This window comes from Schistocerca nitens, chromosome 1, assembly GCF_023898315.1.
Source record: "Schistocerca nitens isolate TAMUIC-IGC-003100 chromosome 1, iqSchNite1.1, whole genome shotgun sequence".
In the NCBI taxonomy this organism is placed as follows: Eukaryota; Metazoa; Arthropoda; class Insecta; order Orthoptera; family Acrididae; genus Schistocerca; species Schistocerca nitens.
This window is the reverse complement of record NC_064614.1, coordinates 162589354-162608165: the sequence shown is the minus strand read 5'-3', so window position 1 is coordinate 162608165 and position 18812 is coordinate 162589354. Positions and strand designations below refer to the sequence as shown.

At 39.0% G+C, this 18812-nt stretch overlaps 1 protein-coding gene across 3 annotated transcripts in view; it reads right to left on the bottom strand.

Moving 5' to 3' along the window:
* Window positions 1-407: 407 nt before the first annotated feature.
* LOC126244289 (carboxypeptidase Q-like) overlaps window positions 408-18812 on the bottom strand; it is a 78461-nt gene continuing 60056 nt past the window's right edge. The window contains exons 6-7 of one of the 3 annotated variants that reach the window (XM_049948224.1): window positions 5957-6227; window positions 737-871 (exon numbers count right to left, since the gene is read on the bottom strand). In XM_049948224.1, coding sequence (XP_049804181.1) covers window positions 5975-6227 — 253 coding nt within the window. In that variant the 3' untranslated portion in view covers window positions 737-871; window positions 5957-5974. Of the gene's footprint in view, window positions 872-5956; window positions 6228-15178; window positions 15482-18812 lie in introns of all 3 variants that reach the window. The other 2 variants (XR_007545376.1, XM_049948225.1) reach the window with 2 other exon arrangements.

Below are 18812 nucleotides of genomic sequence, written 5' to 3'. Positions count from 1 at the left end.
TACATGCTCATAAACAAGAAAGAAATCATCACTAAGCTTTCAGACAAGATCATCCCTCATACCTAACAGACCAGGGGAGGGGACAGAGAGAGAGAGAGAGAGAGAGAGAGAGAGAGAGAGAGAGAGAGAGACTAATGTCTAAAATAATCTTATTAATTCAGTTACTAACATTTTAAATTAACAAGTCAGAAACATGAAAATAACAATCAAAGATTACACTATACATGACAACAAAAACAGATAAACTAGTTGTACTCAACCAAGCAAATGGTTGTAATGCTGACACCATTTGAAATAACTGCATCTTGATTTTCTTGAATGACAAAGATCTTTCTTCAGAAAAAGTTAAACATGGTGACAGCATAGCTACACAAATTTGAAGGGAAGTAGGAATGAAAGAGAAAAAAAAATTTATAAAATGATTTTAAGAGAAGGTCAAGCTCACAGTCATGTTTACAGGTATTCTGTTTTCTTCTTCCAACCCTACAGCAAACACTTTTAGTAGGTACAGCCAATCCCTGTCTTCACACTATAACGACAAATAATTTAAATTTTGGAAAAGATAAAAGCATTGTACATTTCTCTGATTTCCATGGAGAAATACTACTTTGTACACAATGACTACCTTGGAAGATCTGTACTTATATTTGCAATTACATAAGCAGCAGCAGTCCAAACCGCAGTGCACAAGTCGAGAGCATGTGGGTCTTCCACAGTCATCATATCTGCTGCTGAATGGTGGAACCAGTAGTAATGTTCATTTGCATTGAGAAGGCTTGAACCAGGTACGCCAGCATCTGTCCATAGTTTTATGTCTGGTCCTCCGTCTTGTGGAGTAGTATACTTGCTAGCATTCAGTGGCCTAAGAAGTCTGAAACAATGATAAAACACCAGTTAGCAAACATAAAAGTTTCTCTAATATAATGCATGTTTGTAGCAGAAGTGAATGTCACTATTTAAACGACAGAAAGAAATGATAAAACTGTGTACGACAGTATGCAGCTGGTTTGTTAACATCCATTTTTTTGCTTTTCTCAATTCATCAACCAGTCTTCTAGAATCTCTCTCTCTCTCTCTCTCTCTTTCTCTCTCTCTCTCTCTCACACACACACACCTCCTACCTCCCCTTTCTCCTCTCTTCAACTGCATCAACAGCAATTATGGGTCTTGCACCCAGAGTCTAGATATAGGACACTGAGCAAGCATTTTTCTATATATTTTTCACATTTGCTATTCAGCCGTGCAGAAAGTTATATATAAATGGTAGCATGGCGGATGGAATTTTAAAACAGTTAAATTCTTTAATACCAAATACTTTTCCTGGAAATGATACTTCAAAGATCGATCTCTTGATCCAACCATTTGCACTCATCCATTGCAACTGCAAAAATGCAGGTCCAAATACCTTCTGAGTGCCCCATTGTCAGCAGTTAGAATGAAACAGCGCCAAGACTATTACCTGCCATTCTTGTAGTACTACCCCTCATTCTACATTCTATCCTTACTTAGGATTGGTTTGCTTATATAAGGTGTGTTTCTCTATAGTCCCTATCATTCTTCTTTCTTCCATATAAACTTCCAATTCCTTGAGGAAGAACATCATCCAATGTTTGTCAATATGTGTGATATTCTCCCTGTACAAAATACAAAGAAAATAACAAAATGGTGATAAAATATCGTATGGGATTAATAATGGCTGGGAGACCCTATCCAGGATTCTTCTGCCATCTGAAGCAAGACTTCTATTTGACACAACTTGCAGATGTGTGCATCTGATGAAAACACTGAGTCTGGAGTGAAGAAAATTTTCAACTCAGCTGTGAACCCAACCCGTGAAAATAACTTCATACCATGCTTCATACTACTTCTATATACAATGGTGTATGTTGTCAAAGACAAGAAGATAATGCACGATTTCTCAAGATCTCAAGTGAGGGTAATATATTTTAAGATGAGGTCTTCCTTTATGTGTAGAATGAACTATAACCTCTTCCTTATGGGAATACTTAAAAGTTAAAAAATTAAGTTCATAGTGGTAGTGATAGAGACAAATTTTGACATCAAAGGCTGACAAACCAATTAACTTGATACAACCAGAGTGGTGAGTGTGCCCACCTAAACATTTTTGCTTGTCAACAGTTCAAAATGTCTCTCAAAGGGTCACTATTTTCATAGTTAATTACGTTACTGATGTTTCACAAATATAGTACACTCTCGATTATCCACAGTACTTGAGGACTTGAAAACTGCAGACAATCTGCAATTCAAGCACACAGTGATGAATCAGAGTTGTTTGAAACAAAAAAGTTAATTGCAATATCATAATTAAAATCATTAACTAATGTTTACAATCATCATAGTACATGTGAAAATTCAGTACTTACAATGAATACAGTGCAATCCAATTTCACATTACCTTAGACTACTTTGAAACTAAATACAGTCCAGCTCTTGCAGTGTGAGCAGCACATGGTTTACTTCACTTGTGTTCTAACATGAAATTACTAAAGTGTGAGAAATAGGCTGTGGGTAATTGGCAAAGCAGATAATTCATGCAAAGCAGATAATTGAGAGTATACTGTATTACACGTATTGCATGAAATATTTTCTGATAAGCCTCCAGTTGGGAAGAAACGACCACAATGATATATATTTCAATTACAATTTATTGCTCATAACATGTAATTTTACATGCATGTGCATTTTCAACCAAGTATAAAGTTTTTAGAATTACAATTTTTTTGTTTACATTATTCCTTTTACATTATAAGTCATGATAAATTCAACATATAAAGGCATTTTCGGATAAGCCACTGCTTGACTCGCTTTTTAAAAGTATCCACTGTCAATATCTTAACTTTGTTTGATAACAATCTTTTCGCAGTTAGAGTTAATCTTCTGTCAACCATATGAAAGTCTTTTCTACGCCTTGTTTCATAGTTGTGAATATCCATGCTTCTTTTTGTGATCTTAGTGTCTTCTTCCACTAGCATTATAGTTTCTAGTATATACATGGCATAAACTGTCAGAATATTAATTTCCTTACACACTCGAGAAATTACGTCCTCTGCAGTAGTACAGAGTTGCAGTTTTTTGCTACTGTTTCAGGAACTTTATAATTGGCCACTTGCACTTCTTCAAATATAGTTGCTCTCAGTAACAAAGCTTTTCTGGTGATGAAATCAATCAGCTAAAATAGTCCTTATCTTTCCCAGATAAATGACTATATTTACTATTCAAATGTCTTTTCAATTTACCAAGTACCATGAATTCAATGCTTCGTTTTTCTCTGCACATCGCACACTCTGGTAATGGACAGTTTTCAGGTCCACAGAACATAAATCCAAAGTTTAAATCATTCTCTTGGTACTTAGAAGCTGTTCCAGTATGCTGTAATGCTTTCACAAAATTTACATTTGGAATTAGTTCATTTTCACTTTCAATATTGTTATTTGTTTCTGTCACTCAGTCATCATCCAACCCCCCCCTCCCTTTTTTTTTATCAAAAATTAATTTTGTTGATTACAAGCAAGTGAGGGCCTGCTAGGGTGGATGGCTGTATGGTATGATACTTGCAACCCCAATCTACAGTACCATACAGATGGTTTAAAAAGGTCGACCCATGCCTGGGGACCTCTCCTGAATCCAACCAAGGTTTTGGGAAGTCTTCCATGGTAATTAGGTAAATTTCAGTACTGGAAGTCTCCTCCAAAATATTCCCAATTGAGAACCCCTCTACCCAGACACAGCCTACTGGAATATTTGAATGAAAACAAAGTTCTACAAGAGCCCCGACTCCTATTTACATGAGTAATAGGAACTGAAAAAAATCAAAGGTGCATTAGTGCTTAATTGTTTTCCAACCTTGATGTGTCCTTATGCTGAAAGAAGTTTCATCGGAATTAATAACTCAGTGCCAGTACATGAGTAATCTACTTCTGCTTGAGTGCAAAATATTGTTGAGCTTTTGTGCAGTCTCTTGTACAGATGACATGCAGATAAGTGTTGATCAGGAGAAAATGCATGCAGATTTGTAGCCTCAAATGGAACCTACTTTGAAGGCAATTACTACTAACAGAACGTATTTGGTAAGGACGAAAATTTGCAACACTGGATTCTTTTCTTTGTTAATATATCATACACAACATTTTTCAATTGAGTAAAAGAACTTGTCTGCTCCTCCACTGCTACTGAAATGATACATTTTGGTGAAACTTGCCAAAGCAAAAAAAAAAAGAAAACAAAGTTCAAGGTTTCTAATAAGACATGAAAAATTGTTCTTAGTAATGTTACAGTCTATTCCTTTTGTATCACAGTAGAATTTACGAGCTTTCAGAATTTGTCATAGCGTGTAGGCTTTCAGAATTTGTGTTTGATCTTACAGTCAAAATTGGAAAAATATTGGTATAGATAAGACATCAGAAGAATTCAGTTTCAATAAGAAACCCAAATGTGTCATTGCTCTAGGAAGACACAGCAGGACATAATAAGAAGAAAATTAACAATGAGATGCCAGCAGTTGGCAAGATTAGAAAATCTGTGAAGTTAGATGTGGCACTACAGACAAGTAGGGAGACAAGCAGTAAAAGCCCAGCTAGAACAGTGGTGAACAAAAATGTTGACAACAGTGAGGCAAAACAAACATTGTAGGGCAACAACATATCCAAAATATGCTCCATGCCACTCCCAACTTTTTGTGTTTCAAATATCTTACTTTGCTGGAATCAGACTGTTGTCTCCCCACTGATCTCATCCAGTTTCTTCCTTCATCTAGAGATTTCACATGATTTTCCCATCATATTGTTGAAAAATTTCAATTTCCCAAATGCTTTCCTCTCAATTTTGTTCAACAAAGGTATCTCATTTTAGGCATAAATGTCCTGAGCAGTTAATCCTTTAGAGACAGAAATTTATTCATATAAATAAAACTTACAACTTACTAATTTTTGTATGAACGTTGCTGATTATCATTAGAATCAAAATTGTTACACGTGAGTAAAAAGTAAATTACATACGACAGACAGCTCACTATTTGGCATTACGATAAGTATATATAAGTTTATTCAAGTAAAACTTACCCTCCTTTCCTGAAATCTATCATTTTATACAACTTTTCTGACACTAGTAATACTGAGATTGTAGATTGTATTTTTTTGGTCCTGTTGTCTACATAGCAGCTTACGCATAAGACATTGGACAAGTCAAGTTATAAATATACAGGCTGAAAGTCATTTCAAGGCATACATATTTAAGCTTACAATAACACACTTTACACGTAAGTATTTATATAACACATTTCATAAATTTAAATATTCTTCAACGGAGTAAAAGCAGTGATGCTGTAAATATGACTTTAGAGATTTTCGAAATGTATTGACCTCAGTGATAGCTATTATGAGAGGACCAATTTTAGTCAAAAGCAACAACTGCCATGCAAAAATTAGAAATTTGGACAGTATTTGAATAAAATACTTTGTAAAACAGTCTCAGACTCTGGACATTTTAGAATCTCAGCATTTTTACACATGGGCCAGTCTGCTGTCACGTGCAAGTAAACATTTTTATCTTTACTTGGGTGCAGGTTCATTTATGGCTGTTTTATTCCTTTTAAATAATACAATTTATGTTCTGCAGCAATAGTGATATCATAATAGAAAACAGTTTGTTGACTAAACTTCAGACTATAAGCTCCATAGACATTCAATACTCCTTTTACACATATGAAAAAAGGCAGACAAATGTATAGGCTTTTACACCAGTGTAATAATGAAGAAAATACCTTTGAGTATCAGACTAAATCATACTGTAAAGTTAAATAAGAACTGTGAGACATATTGTTTTCAGCTCTTATGTCATTTTACAGTACAACATATGGTTTCATTTAAATTGAATCAAATTTAAAAGACAATGTTTGTAGAGCTATCTGCTGGTCTGTAAAAATAATATCTAGTCTTGCCTGTGACAGGAAGTTTCCTCAATCCCTGGGCATGTCTGCACTCAAATCTGCAACTATATAAGCAGCTGCTGTCCAGATTGCAGTGGAAAGGTCAAGAACATGTGGATCTTCTATAGTCACCATATCTGCTGCTGTATGGTGGAACCAGAAATAATGCTCATTCGCATTAATTAGGCTCGAACTAGGCACACCGACATCTGTCCACAAGGCTATGTCTGATCCTCCTACTTGTGGAGTACTATATCGGCTTGCACCAATTGGTTTAAAAAGTCTGAAATAATGGGTAGACACATCTAATACATCCTAATATACAAGTCATTAAACCACATTAATAGACTATAACTCACAGGGGTGTTACACAAAGTAATGATTGTGTTACAGTACAGATGCAACAGGATAATGCACATTCATGACAGTCTAAAACTTAGTGCTTGTTATTTGTTGTGGTGTTGATACTGTTTGTAATTCAATAGAAAACTGCAGCAGCAAAAAAATTAGAAAGCACTATTTGGAAGTACTGCATGAATTGCATGGAAGATGCTCATTCTGCAGTTACACTGGCACTTGTCACCAGCATGTAAGCAGCAGTATGACAGAAAAGAACAAATCAGTATGAGCAATAATGCCAAGTAGTAAATAATACGAGGGCCGTTCAGAAAGTAACCTCCGGTTGATTTAAAAAAATACACCAAGTTAAATAAAAATATTTTAATATATACATCTTACAACTACATCTTTGCACTATTTTTCTACATAGTCTCCATAGCGATTGAGGCACTTATCGTATCTCTTCACAAGCTTTGAAATTCCTTCTGTATAAAAATCACCCGCTTGTGCCTGGAGCCAGCCTGTGACCGCATCTTTGAGCTCTTCGTCGTCATCAAACCGCTGTGACCCGAGCCATTTCTTCAAATGCATGAAGAGGTGATAATCACTTGGCGCCAGGTCTGGGCTGTAAGGTGGATGGTTGATAACGTCCCACTTGAAGGACTCAAGAAGGGCCGTTGTTCTGCGAGCAGAGTGAGGACGGGCGTTATCGTGCAAAAAAACGATACCGGAAGTCAGCATACCACGGCGTTTGTTCTGTATAGCCCGTCGTAACTTTTTTATTGTTTCACAGTACACGTCTTGATTAATGGTCGTACAACGTTCCATGAATTCAACCAACAACACCCCTTTGGCATCCCAAAACACCGTTGCCATCAGTTTTCTGGCAGAAAAATCTTGTGAGGCTTTTCTTGGTTTGGTAGGCGAATTTGAATGTGCCCACATCTTTGATTGTTCTTTCGTCTCAGGGTTCACATACTTAATCCAGGTTTCGTCACCGGTCACGATTCTGTTTAACAATGGTTCTCCTTCGTCCTCATAACGTGACAGAAAGTCTAATGCAGAGGCCATTCTTTGAGTTTTGTGGTGGTCGGTAAGAATTTTGGGCACCCATCGTGCACAGAACTTATGGTAACCCAATCTTGCTGTCACTATCTCGTACAAGAGAGTCTTAGAAATCTGTGGAAAACCAGTAGACAACTCCGACATTGAGAAACGTCGATTTTCACGAACTTTTGCATCAACTGTCTGAACGAGTTCGTCAGTCACCAATGATGGTCTACCACTCCTCTCTTCATCATGAACGTTTTCTCGTCCACTTTTAAATAAACGTACCCATTCACGGACAACTCCTTCACTCATAACTCTTGGTCCGTACACGGCACAAAGCTCACGATGAATAGCTGCTGCAGAATATCCTTTGGCTGTAAAAAACCTTATGACAGCACGCACTTCACATTTGGCGGGGTTTTCTATTGCAGCACACATTTCAAACTGCCACAAAAACTAAACTAGTGCAGGTACAACGTTCACTCGACCACGGCTTGATGCCGACTGACCTGCTGAGTGCGTGAACGCACAGATGGCGTCGCTACTCCCCCCACAACCCGCACTGTGACCAATCGGAGGTTACTTTCTGAACCGCCCTCGTATTATTTTTGTACATTTGACTGTTAAAACTACAAAATTGTTTGAAGTTAATGCAACCCATAAAAATGGTATGTAGAAAGACTGCAATGTAGGAGAAATACATAAGATTTTACTAATGTAAAAATTTTCTATATAAGACATTACATAAATGATAAAAATGTGACAGGGAATGTAAAGACAGTTTAGATCTCTCAAAGCAGTTCCATCAGGATCAATTTCCTCATTTACACAGGTCTCCACATTGATTCCTCCATATTCCGTGTGAAGATGGAGGGGGTACAATACTCACTGCTTGCAAGCCTGCACTCAGTGTCTGCTTGTGGAGTACTTTTGCTGTGAAGCCATGCTCTGTAGCCAATCAAGAGCACAAAGAATGACTGCACAGTCAATTGTTACAAACACCAATAAGGAAGCCAAATGGAGCACAACATGGAGTTAAATAACAACCTCTAAATCTGATTCAATAAGTTGTCTTCTAAAAGAAAGGGAGAGCAAAAGGAATCTGAGTCAAATCACTCAGAGCCCCATAACATTACCAGTAATCTCTGACAGCAACGAAAACATTGGTTTTTTTATGCATCACTACACAATAAATACTGGACAATATATAGAAAACATGTCAGCCACACTACAGTAAGTGTGTTACAGTAATGATGAGTGTGATTCATAATATGAGAAAACACATTTTAGGAGAAAGAGAAGGCACACAATAGTATCCATTCAATTAGATGCATATTGTCACTTGCTTGCCCTGGGTAACAAATAGGATGAATACTTAATACAAATTGATCAGCTCCATACAGTCACCTCCTACTCATTTTACAGAACATGGTAAAGTATTTTACAAGCAAGCAAGCGTATGCAAAGTGTGGCAAATAAAAGTGGCTGCTGAGTGGATACGATTGTATATGAATGTATGCATATAATCACACCCCATAACGTGCACACCACATGTACACCCGCCATGTGATCCACACCGGTTCAGAGCATTGTGTGGACTGTGTCAGTGAGAGTGGAGCAGTGCAAAGGGGATGATGATACTGACAGTGGAGCAGCAGGTGTTTGTTGGAGAAAGTTACGTGAAATTACATGAAACCAAAGTCATGGAAATAGTGTGGTCAGTTGTTTGCTGAGAAGTTCAATGGTGTCAAAGTGCCAGCAAAGAGTGCCATGCAACAGTGAGTCTGAAAATGTTGTCAGACAGGATCTGTTCTGAAAAAGTCAAAAAACATTCCAAAATGTGCCCACACTGGTGTCAAGAGATGAATGGTGGTCACTATCAGCATCTGCTACAGGTCATAATCAGGTTACTACTGTACGGGACCGATGACCGTCACAGTCTGGTCCCTTTAGTCCCCCAAACCAACCAACCAGGTTACTACTGTACTTCCTTTCCTCTGCGATTCTTTGTACCCTAGAACTCTGTTCTCCAGGCCACTTTTATTTGCTCCACCCTGTAAAACATATTTTCTAATTCACTCACATTTTAGTTTTCACTATGTACAAACAATAGAGAAAAAAATGAATAAACAACAAAAAGGAAGAGAAACGAAGGTCCAATGCACACCCCCTAAAGAAAATTTGCATCTACCACCGCTGTAATCATCTGTTTAGCCAAGCAAACACAGAAATTCCAGAATAAACACATGTTCCCCCAAGAAACAATATTACTTGGTGCAGACAGACAATCCAACACAATGAACATACACCCACAGAAATAATACTCTCCAAATGAAATGTAGATCATGTTTTTCCATTCACAAGCAACCAAAAATTCTATTCAGTCCACATTGTACATTATCCCTCAGATTAAAAGAAATAACATTTCCTATTTTGAATTATGGAAGGATGATCATCACTGTAAAGGAATAGCCAAAGAGAAATTTTTCAGTGGATGGGAAAGAAAAAAATAAGAACATTACATCAATTTTACAGACAAATATGTGTGTGTGTGTGTGTTTTCCATACCTCCTCCTAAACCACTAAATCAATTTCAACCAAATTTGGTATGCATACGATTTATTATCTGATATGAACCACTGTTGTGATAAAAACCACCTAGCTCCAATGGGGGAGGGGTTTGGGGGGGGGGGGGGGGGGAAGCAGAGTGAAAGGGCTGATAACCTCTGACATCAAGGCTGCCAGGGTCTATACGTGTGGATGGTCACAACTGAGCAGTGGAGGGAGGAAGAGACAGCCAGAAAGAGGGGGGAGGAGATGGACAGAGAAAGAGGGGAAGAGGAGATGGACAGAGAGGGGGGGAGGAGGTGGACAGACAGAGAGGGGGCAGGAGGAGGTGGACAGACAAAGAGCAGGGAGGAGGATGGACAAGTGGAGAGGAGGGCGGAAGGGATGGACAAGCAGAGAAGAGGGATGACGTGGAGATGGACAGAGAGGAGGGGGGACAAGGAAATTGACAGAGAGAAGGGGAAGAGGAGATGAACAGAGGGGGAGAGGAGAAGGTGATGGGCATCCCAGTGGTTATGTGCAAGTGTAATACTTTTACTAATGAGTCCGAGGCATTTAACATCAAGGGCAAAAACTTTGTTCTTATCTAAGTAACAATGTATACCATTTTCAAAGACACGCTTGAAAAGGGATTCAATGTTCCTCTGGTGTTCCACACGCACCATTCCTGTGGTGATGATTTTGTCTAAACAGTTAACACAATGAGCAATACCCTAAACCAACTGACCCAAGTATATTTTCAGAAGATGGCAACCCTAAATGGTAAATGATTATAGTGTACAAGCCAAACAGGATATTTAAGATAATCAATTGTTTTGATTCACTGGTTAATGGAAGTTTTAGATAAACATCTTTTAAATCTATTTTTGAAAAATATTGGTCCCTTCATTAACAAATCCTTTGGGTAAGGCATAAAATCAATGTCGAACAGAGCATTAAGAGAACTTGCTTTGAAATTATCACAAATGTGTAATGAATCATTACATTTTTTAATGGCAACCATAGGTGTCCCTCGTACACTCCAATCTCTGCCTGAGCAGCAAATCTGGCAGCAAATATTAGTGGGCAAATTCCACAGAATTTTGGCACCAGTGACAGTTACATAGGGATGTGAGCCGTGAAATCTTCCGCACAACTTGGCAATGTCTTCTCTTTGCCTGTATGTATCACAAAGTGAATAGAGATCATAAAATGGTACAAAATTGATGTGGTCCACTATTTTGAAACATAATGTCATGAGGGCATCAAATCTGAAAATGTTAATAGCATTAGGTGACTTCACTACTTAGAATGTTAGTAAACACTCAACATCTTTGTGCTTAGCTGTAAGCAAACATAGACCAAGGAGAGAAACTGTCTGTTGACAATAAGACATGACCCGCTGCCAAGTCCTTTACAGCAAAGGTAAGCTGAGCCACTGATACATGTCCTCATTCACGACTGACAGGAAGGCTCCTGTGTCCACCTGGAACTCCACTGACTGTCCATAAATATGAAGAGCCAGTGTCAGCTTCTGGGCACTAATGGAACTGCTGGATCAGCTGCTGTGACTGCGATGTGTTACCACCAGACCATGATGAGACGGGCTGCTGACGAACCACTTGTTGACACTCAGCTGCCAGGGTTCCCAGTTTGCCACATGCCAAACATTGGGTGGTGTGGTGTGGGCAACAGTGGTGTGAATGACAGCTACTGCGCTCTGGGTATAACTGTATCATCCTCAGGTTGTGTGGTGAATGCTTCAACATTGAGGGGAAAAGGCATTTCTGAACCATCTGTTTAGTACTTAAAAAGGGTTTACTCAATGCTAAGAAAGAGGGTGGGGTGGGGGTTCATTTAAATCAACGTGCAAGTTTCTTCATCTCCCAGTACCTACTGCAACCTACATACTTCTGAATCTGCTTAGTGTATTCATCTCTTGGTCTCCCTCTACGATTTTTACCCTCCACGCTGCCCTCCAATACTAAATTGGTGATCCTCAGAACATGTCCTACCAATCGAGCCCGTCTTCTAGTCAAGTTGTGCCACAAACTTCTCTTCTCCCCAATCCTATTCAATACTTCCTCATTAGTTATGTGATCCACCCATCTAATCTTCAGCATTCTTCTGTAGCACCACATTTCGAAAGCTTCTATTCTCTTCTTCTCCAAAATATTTATCGCCCATGTTTCACTTCCATACATGGCTACACTCCATACAAATACTTTCAGAAATGACTTCCTGGCACTTAAATCTATACTCGGTGTTAACAAATTTCTCTTCTTGAGAAATGCTTTCCTTGCCATTGCCAGTCCACATTTTATATACTCTCTGCTTCGACCATCATCAATTATTTTGCTCCCCAAATAGCAAAACTCCTTTACTACTTTAAGTGTCTCATTTCCTACTCTAATTCCCTCAGCATCACCCGACTTAATTCGACTATATTCCATTATCCTCGTTTTGCTTTTGTTGATGTTCATCTTATATCCTCCTTTCAAGACACTATCAATTCCATTCAACTGCTCTTCCAAGTCCTTTGCTGTCTCTGACAGAATTACAATGTCATCAGCAAACCTTAAAGTTTTTATTTCTTCTCCATGGATTTTAATACCTACTCCGAATTTTTCTTTTGTTTCCTTCACTGCTTGCACAATATAGAGATTGAATAACATCGGTGAAAGGCTACAACCCTGTCTCACTCCCTTCCCAACCACTGCTTCCCTTTCATATGCCTCAACTCTTCAAATTGTAAATAGCTTTTCGCTCATTGTATTTTACCCCTGCCACCTTCAGAATTTGAAAGAGAGTATTCCAGTCAACATTGTCAAAAGCTTTCTCTAAGTCTACAAATGCTAGAAACATAGGTTTGCCTTTCCTTAATCTAGCTTCTAAGATAAGTCGTAGGGTCAGTATTGCCTCACGTGTTCCGATATTTCAACGGAATCCAAACTGATCTTCCCCGAGGTCGGCTTCTACTAGTTTTTCCATTCGTCTGTAAAGAATTTGTGTTAGTATTTTGCAGCTGTGACTTATTAAACTGATAGTTCGGTAATTTTCACTTCAGTCAACACCTGCTTTCTTTGGGATTGGAATTATTATATTCTTCTTGAAGTCTGAGGGTATTTCGCCTGTCTCATACATCTTGCTCACCAGATGGTAGAGTTTTGACAGGACTGGCTCTCCCAAGGCTGTCAGTAGCTCTAATGGAATGTTGTCTACTCCCGGGGCCTTGTTTTGACTGAGGTCTTTCAGTGCTCTGCCAAACTCTTCACACAGTATCATATCTCCCATTTCATCTTCATCTACATCCTCTTCCATTTCCATAATATTGTCCTCAAGTACATCGCCCTTGTATAGACCCTCTATATACTCATTCCATCTTTCTGCTTTCCCTTCTTTGCTTAGAACTGGGTTTCCATCTGAGCTCTTGATATTCATTCATACAAGTGGTTCTCTTTTCTCCAAAGGTCTCTTTAATTTTCCTGTACGCAGTATCTATCTTCCCCCTAGTGAGATAAGCCTCTACATCCTTACATTTGTCCTCTAGCCATCTCTGCTTAGCCATTTTGCACTTCCTGTCGATCTCATTTTTGAGACATTTGTATTCCTTTTTTCCTGCTTCATTTACTGCATTTTTATATTTTCTCCTTTCATCAATTAAATTCAATACTTCTTCTGTTACCCAAGGATTTCTACTAGCCCTTGTCTTTTTACCTACTTGATCCTCTGCTGCCTTCACTACTTCATCCCTCAAAGCTACCCATTCTTCTTCTACTCTATTTTTTCCCCCTTTCTTGTCAATTGTTCCCTTATGCTCTCTCTGAAACTCTGTACAACCTCTGGTTTAGTCAGTTTATCCAGGTCCCATCTCCTTATTTTCCCACCTTTTTGCAGTTTCTTCAGTTTTAATCTACATTTCATAACCATGCCCTCGGAAAAAATTACGGCTGTAGTTTCCCCTTGCTTTCAGCCGTTCGCAGTACCAGCACAGCAAGGCTGTTTTGGTTAGTGTTACAAGGCCAGATCAGTCAATCATCCAGACTGTTGCCCCTGCAACTACTGAAAAGGCTGCTGCCCCTCTTCAGGAACCACACGTTTGTCTGGCCTCTCAACAGATACCCCTCCGTTGTGGTTGTACCTACGGTACAGCCATCTGTATCGCTGAGGCACGCAAGCCTCCCCACCACAAACAACTCAGGTGAGACACATAGGGGTGTAAAAAGATGATTATGAATTATAATCTTCAGCTGCTGGCAGTTGCAATGGTGGCCTACTATTTTTGACACATGAATTTTGTCAGTAAAAACGTATTGAGCATCAGAAGAAATCGCAAAAGACTTAGCAATCTCAAGAATGACACTAACACTACAGTCAGATGTTGCCACTGCTCTAATCATGACTTCCCTGTCGCGGGCTACATGCACAACCACATCATGAATCAACGATTTTGCATAGGACTCTTTACATTCTAACGAGTGAAATTGCACTGGCATATGGACCCCTAAAAAGTGCAGCCAATGCTGTGTAAGACTGTCCACTTTGTTTGGGATTTATTAAAATGGAGCTTAGCTGCAACAAGATGCACTTGATGACACTAATATTTAATAAACAGAGCACACAGTTCACCGAGAAACAAGTCACTAGTGTTTGAGTGTGGTCACAACTGTTGCTACACGAGAAGAATAAAGTACTTTGCTGGTTACTAGAAACACTACAAGCAAGACAATGTATTTTAAAACATCAGAGATATACTTCCCATGTCTCTGGAGCCTTGTAAAAGTAGGTGAATGGTGGTGAGGGCATAGCAGTGGTCATCTTCACACATGGAACCTCATCCAGCATGTGCCCACTGACCCCTGTTTCTGGTACCTAAAGGATCCAGCACACTTGAAATGATCTATTATAATCAGTACATAAACATGTACACATCAGATGATTTTATGTAACATGGTTTCCTTCCCAGACAGCTTGATTTTATGATTCAAGTACTACACAATAAGTTCCACTCAACACTAACTGTGGGAAGATACAGCAAATAAACAACAATTCATGCAGAATAAGATGTTTGCTTGAAATACAAAAAAAGCTGTGAAACCCAAAACCCAAAGATTATACAAATTATTCATCCAAGAGGACATGCGCACGCCTGCCTGCCAGCGCGCGCATGCGCACGCGCACACGCACACACGCGCACACACACTTTCCAAATAACAAGACCAACAACAGTGACAAGCACAAATATTCAATACTTTATTTACACATTTGAACATAAAACAAAATACAACTTGCACCAACATTTGTTATGGAGTTTGCTAGTCTTGTCCTGTGTGTGACAGGACACTGGATTATTGTCGGGGAATGTCTGTGCTCAAATCTGCAATTACATAGGCAGCTGCAGCCCAAACTGCAGTGCACAAGTCAAGAACATGCGGATCTTCCACAGTCATCATATCTGCTGCTGAGTGATGGAACCAGAAATAATGGCCATTTGCATTAATTAAACTTGACCCAGGCACACCTGCATTTGTCCACAGGGCTATATCTGATCCAACATATGGCTGAGTACTAAACTGGGTGGCATTGACTGGCTTGAGAAGCCTGAAATTATGGGAAAAAAACACTTAATAACAGTAATTCAACAAAACATTATTAACTTTCAGTATGATGCAAAAGTGTCACACAGGCAGTTGAAGAAGTAATAGAAGGGTCGACTAAACAAAACACACACATCATGCAACAACAGTGCTTTGAAACCAGACACTATCCAAGTATAGTTAGTATGCATACTAGGGGAACTGGTAATATTATCCGAACATGTGCTTACTGATTTTAACTATAAAAATTTAAAACTTCATCACAGAACAAAATATGGAGATCACACTCAAATATCACAAGACAACACGTTTAAAGAACATGAACGGTGTGTTTCATAATATATTGTTACAAGGCCTTGCTCAATGAAGCATTTGTTCTCAAACATAGAATGATTTGGAAACTTGGTTAAGTGGAAGAATAAATCTCTCAAAACAATATCCAAATCAAAAAGAATAGAACAAATCCAAAACAAATCAGCCCCAGCGACTTTCCAAATTTCGTCTTTCTCTCCACCCCTCTTTCATAGTTTTTCCTGAAGAGTGATATTTTGGCCACAATAACAGAAAATTTCATCAATTTTGTTTTTAGTCATGGCTACCATGAAGGTTTTTTGTGAGATTGATGGATTTGCTAAAGCACAGATTTATGTGACCAATTATGTTTTCAGGCTTGTCACGTGTTTCCCCAAGTGAAATTTCCTGACATTTCCCTGCTTTCCAGACAAGTTTTAGCATTTTTCCCTGATAAATTTTGAGAGCTCAAGGATAAGTAAAGACAAAAGTTGACAAAAAATGTAAATACTTCTGTTTTTCTAAACATTTGACCAAAAATCTTAAGTACTAGAAGATCTTTTGTAATGAACTGCTTTTAGATGGAGAATGCAAACCAAGTGGTATATTTGTTTCATTAAGGCCACTGATGTTATTTTATTTCAATAAAACAAAACACATTTGGTGACAAAAATATGCATTTCATTGGAGTTGTAAGGCAGATTTAAAATACCTTCACTGATTTCAGAAATAGCCTCAAAAAAAGAAATGTAGAAGGCAGGGAAGAGTTATGTAAATCAACACTGTAGGTGACTGCCAATGAAATGTTGATTCTACTATGTTGGTTACTGCTGGTTATAGCCCACTGTGTTACATCTATTATTTTACAGGTATTGTGTGGTTTTTCTTTCAAAAAGTACATGAGTAGATAGTGTACAAACTTCCAGCAACTCCCACAATTTTCCTCTTCTTATTGTTCATACTTTCTAATTGATAAACTACTTTCAAAGTGCCAAAATGTACTAGAATAAATAAAATGTCTATAAAACACCACACTGTACAGTGTGCTTATGGTGAGACAGTCGCAATTCCTGAAATCCATCGCCCATGACCTCTGGCCTGCGGAGGAGTACCGCGGTCCTGGGTTCATAGATAAACCACAAAAATCAGCCACATTACGCTACACACAAACGGACCTGGCCTGTGGTCAGATTGGTGAGACTAGATCCGATGGGCAGGGCCTGCACATTATTGGGAAACGATGGGCTTCAGATTGGCAGGCCCGATCCATTACAGATATCCACAGAAATAGCCTACAGTTCTGGCCTGTCATAGAAGTCCAATCATGTGGCCAATTATTCAAATGTCACAGACACCATGTTGATGAAATGAGACCGTGGTGATCAATCCATGCAGTAGATAACTTGCACGAATACTCTGAGAATCAATACTAATGAAGATAGGTAGCAACTCACTGTAAAGATGATCGCCGAGCTGCAGGCAGGCACATAGAAAAGAGAATCAACCTCTCACAACAAAATTTTGGGCCATAGACTTTGTCAGAAAACGAGAGCACACACATTCACATAGTCACTCAGACACAACTCATGCACACATGAGCGCCATCTCTGGCTGTTGCATCAACAGACTCTGAGAATCAGATAAAAAAAACCACTCCTCACACCTCCCTGCCTCTCGTCAGCAGCTGCTAGGCTAGCAGCAAGAAGTGGTGGTGGCGGCACTGAGTGAAAGCTGAGGGGAGTGGTAGAAAGGGGAGAAGCAATAAGAAGGAGGGAGTAGGGAAGCGGCGCACGTACTCAGCTGCACCCAGCCAGCGATGATGCATGACATCTCCGTACACAAGCCATTTCATCTACTGAGACAAAAACAAGATTTTTAGTGTTTTTTTCCCCCCCTTCAAATTCCCCTGGTTTCCCTGACACATCTGAAGTTCATTGACATTCCCTGATTTCCAGAACTTGTGGCAACCCTGGTTTTTATACACCAACTGTAATATTCATTACAAGTAGCCATCGAAGATTTTGTATTAACTAACTGTATTAACAAATAACACCTCGTGTAGTCGTTGGATGCTCAGAATGCCAAGCGTCTATTCCTACACTCCAGCTGTGGACACAAGAAATGCACGGTATTCACGACAAACAAACAGCCCAACATAAATTACACATATATTTCCAGTACACGTGATTCCTTTTCTACTTGTTTAAGAATTTGATGTTAGAGACATGTGTTACAATGGTTCACATTCTCAAAACTGGCACTCAACAATTAGACCAAACAGCCATTCACCGTCATTATTACTCACCAAGTATGCAATAAAGACAATGCAAGCTCTCTACGAAAATCTCTGTGCATCATTGTGCCTTGGACCAAAGGCAAATTTGCTACCTCTTTCTTGCTGCATTAGTTGAATATATATATATATATATATATATATATATATATATATATATATATATATATATATATATATATACAAAGATGATGTGACTTACCAAATGAAAGTGCTGGCAGGTCGACAGACACACAAACAAACACAAACATACACACAAAATTCAAGCTTTCGCAACAAACTGTTGCCTCATCAGGAAAGAGGGAAGGAGAGGGAAAGACGAAAGGATGTGGGTTTTAAGGGAGAGGGTAAGGAGTCACTCCAATCCCGGGAGCGGAAAGACTTACCTTAGGGGGAAAAAAGGACGGGTATACACTCGCACACACACACATATCCATCCATACATATACAGACACAAGCAGACATATTTAAAGGCAAAGAGTTTGGGCAGAGATGTCAGTCGAGGCAGAAGTGCAGAGGCAAAGATGTTGTAGAATGACAGGTGAGGTATGAGTGGCGGCAACTTGAAATTAGCGGAGATTGAGGCCTGGTGGATAACGGGAAGAGAGGATATATTGAAGAACAAGTTCCCATCTCCGGAGTTTGGATAGGTTTGTGTTAGTGGGAAGTATCCAGATAACCCGGACGGTGTAACACTGTGCCAAGATGTGCTGGCCGTGCACCAAGGCATGTTTAGCCACAGGGTGATCCT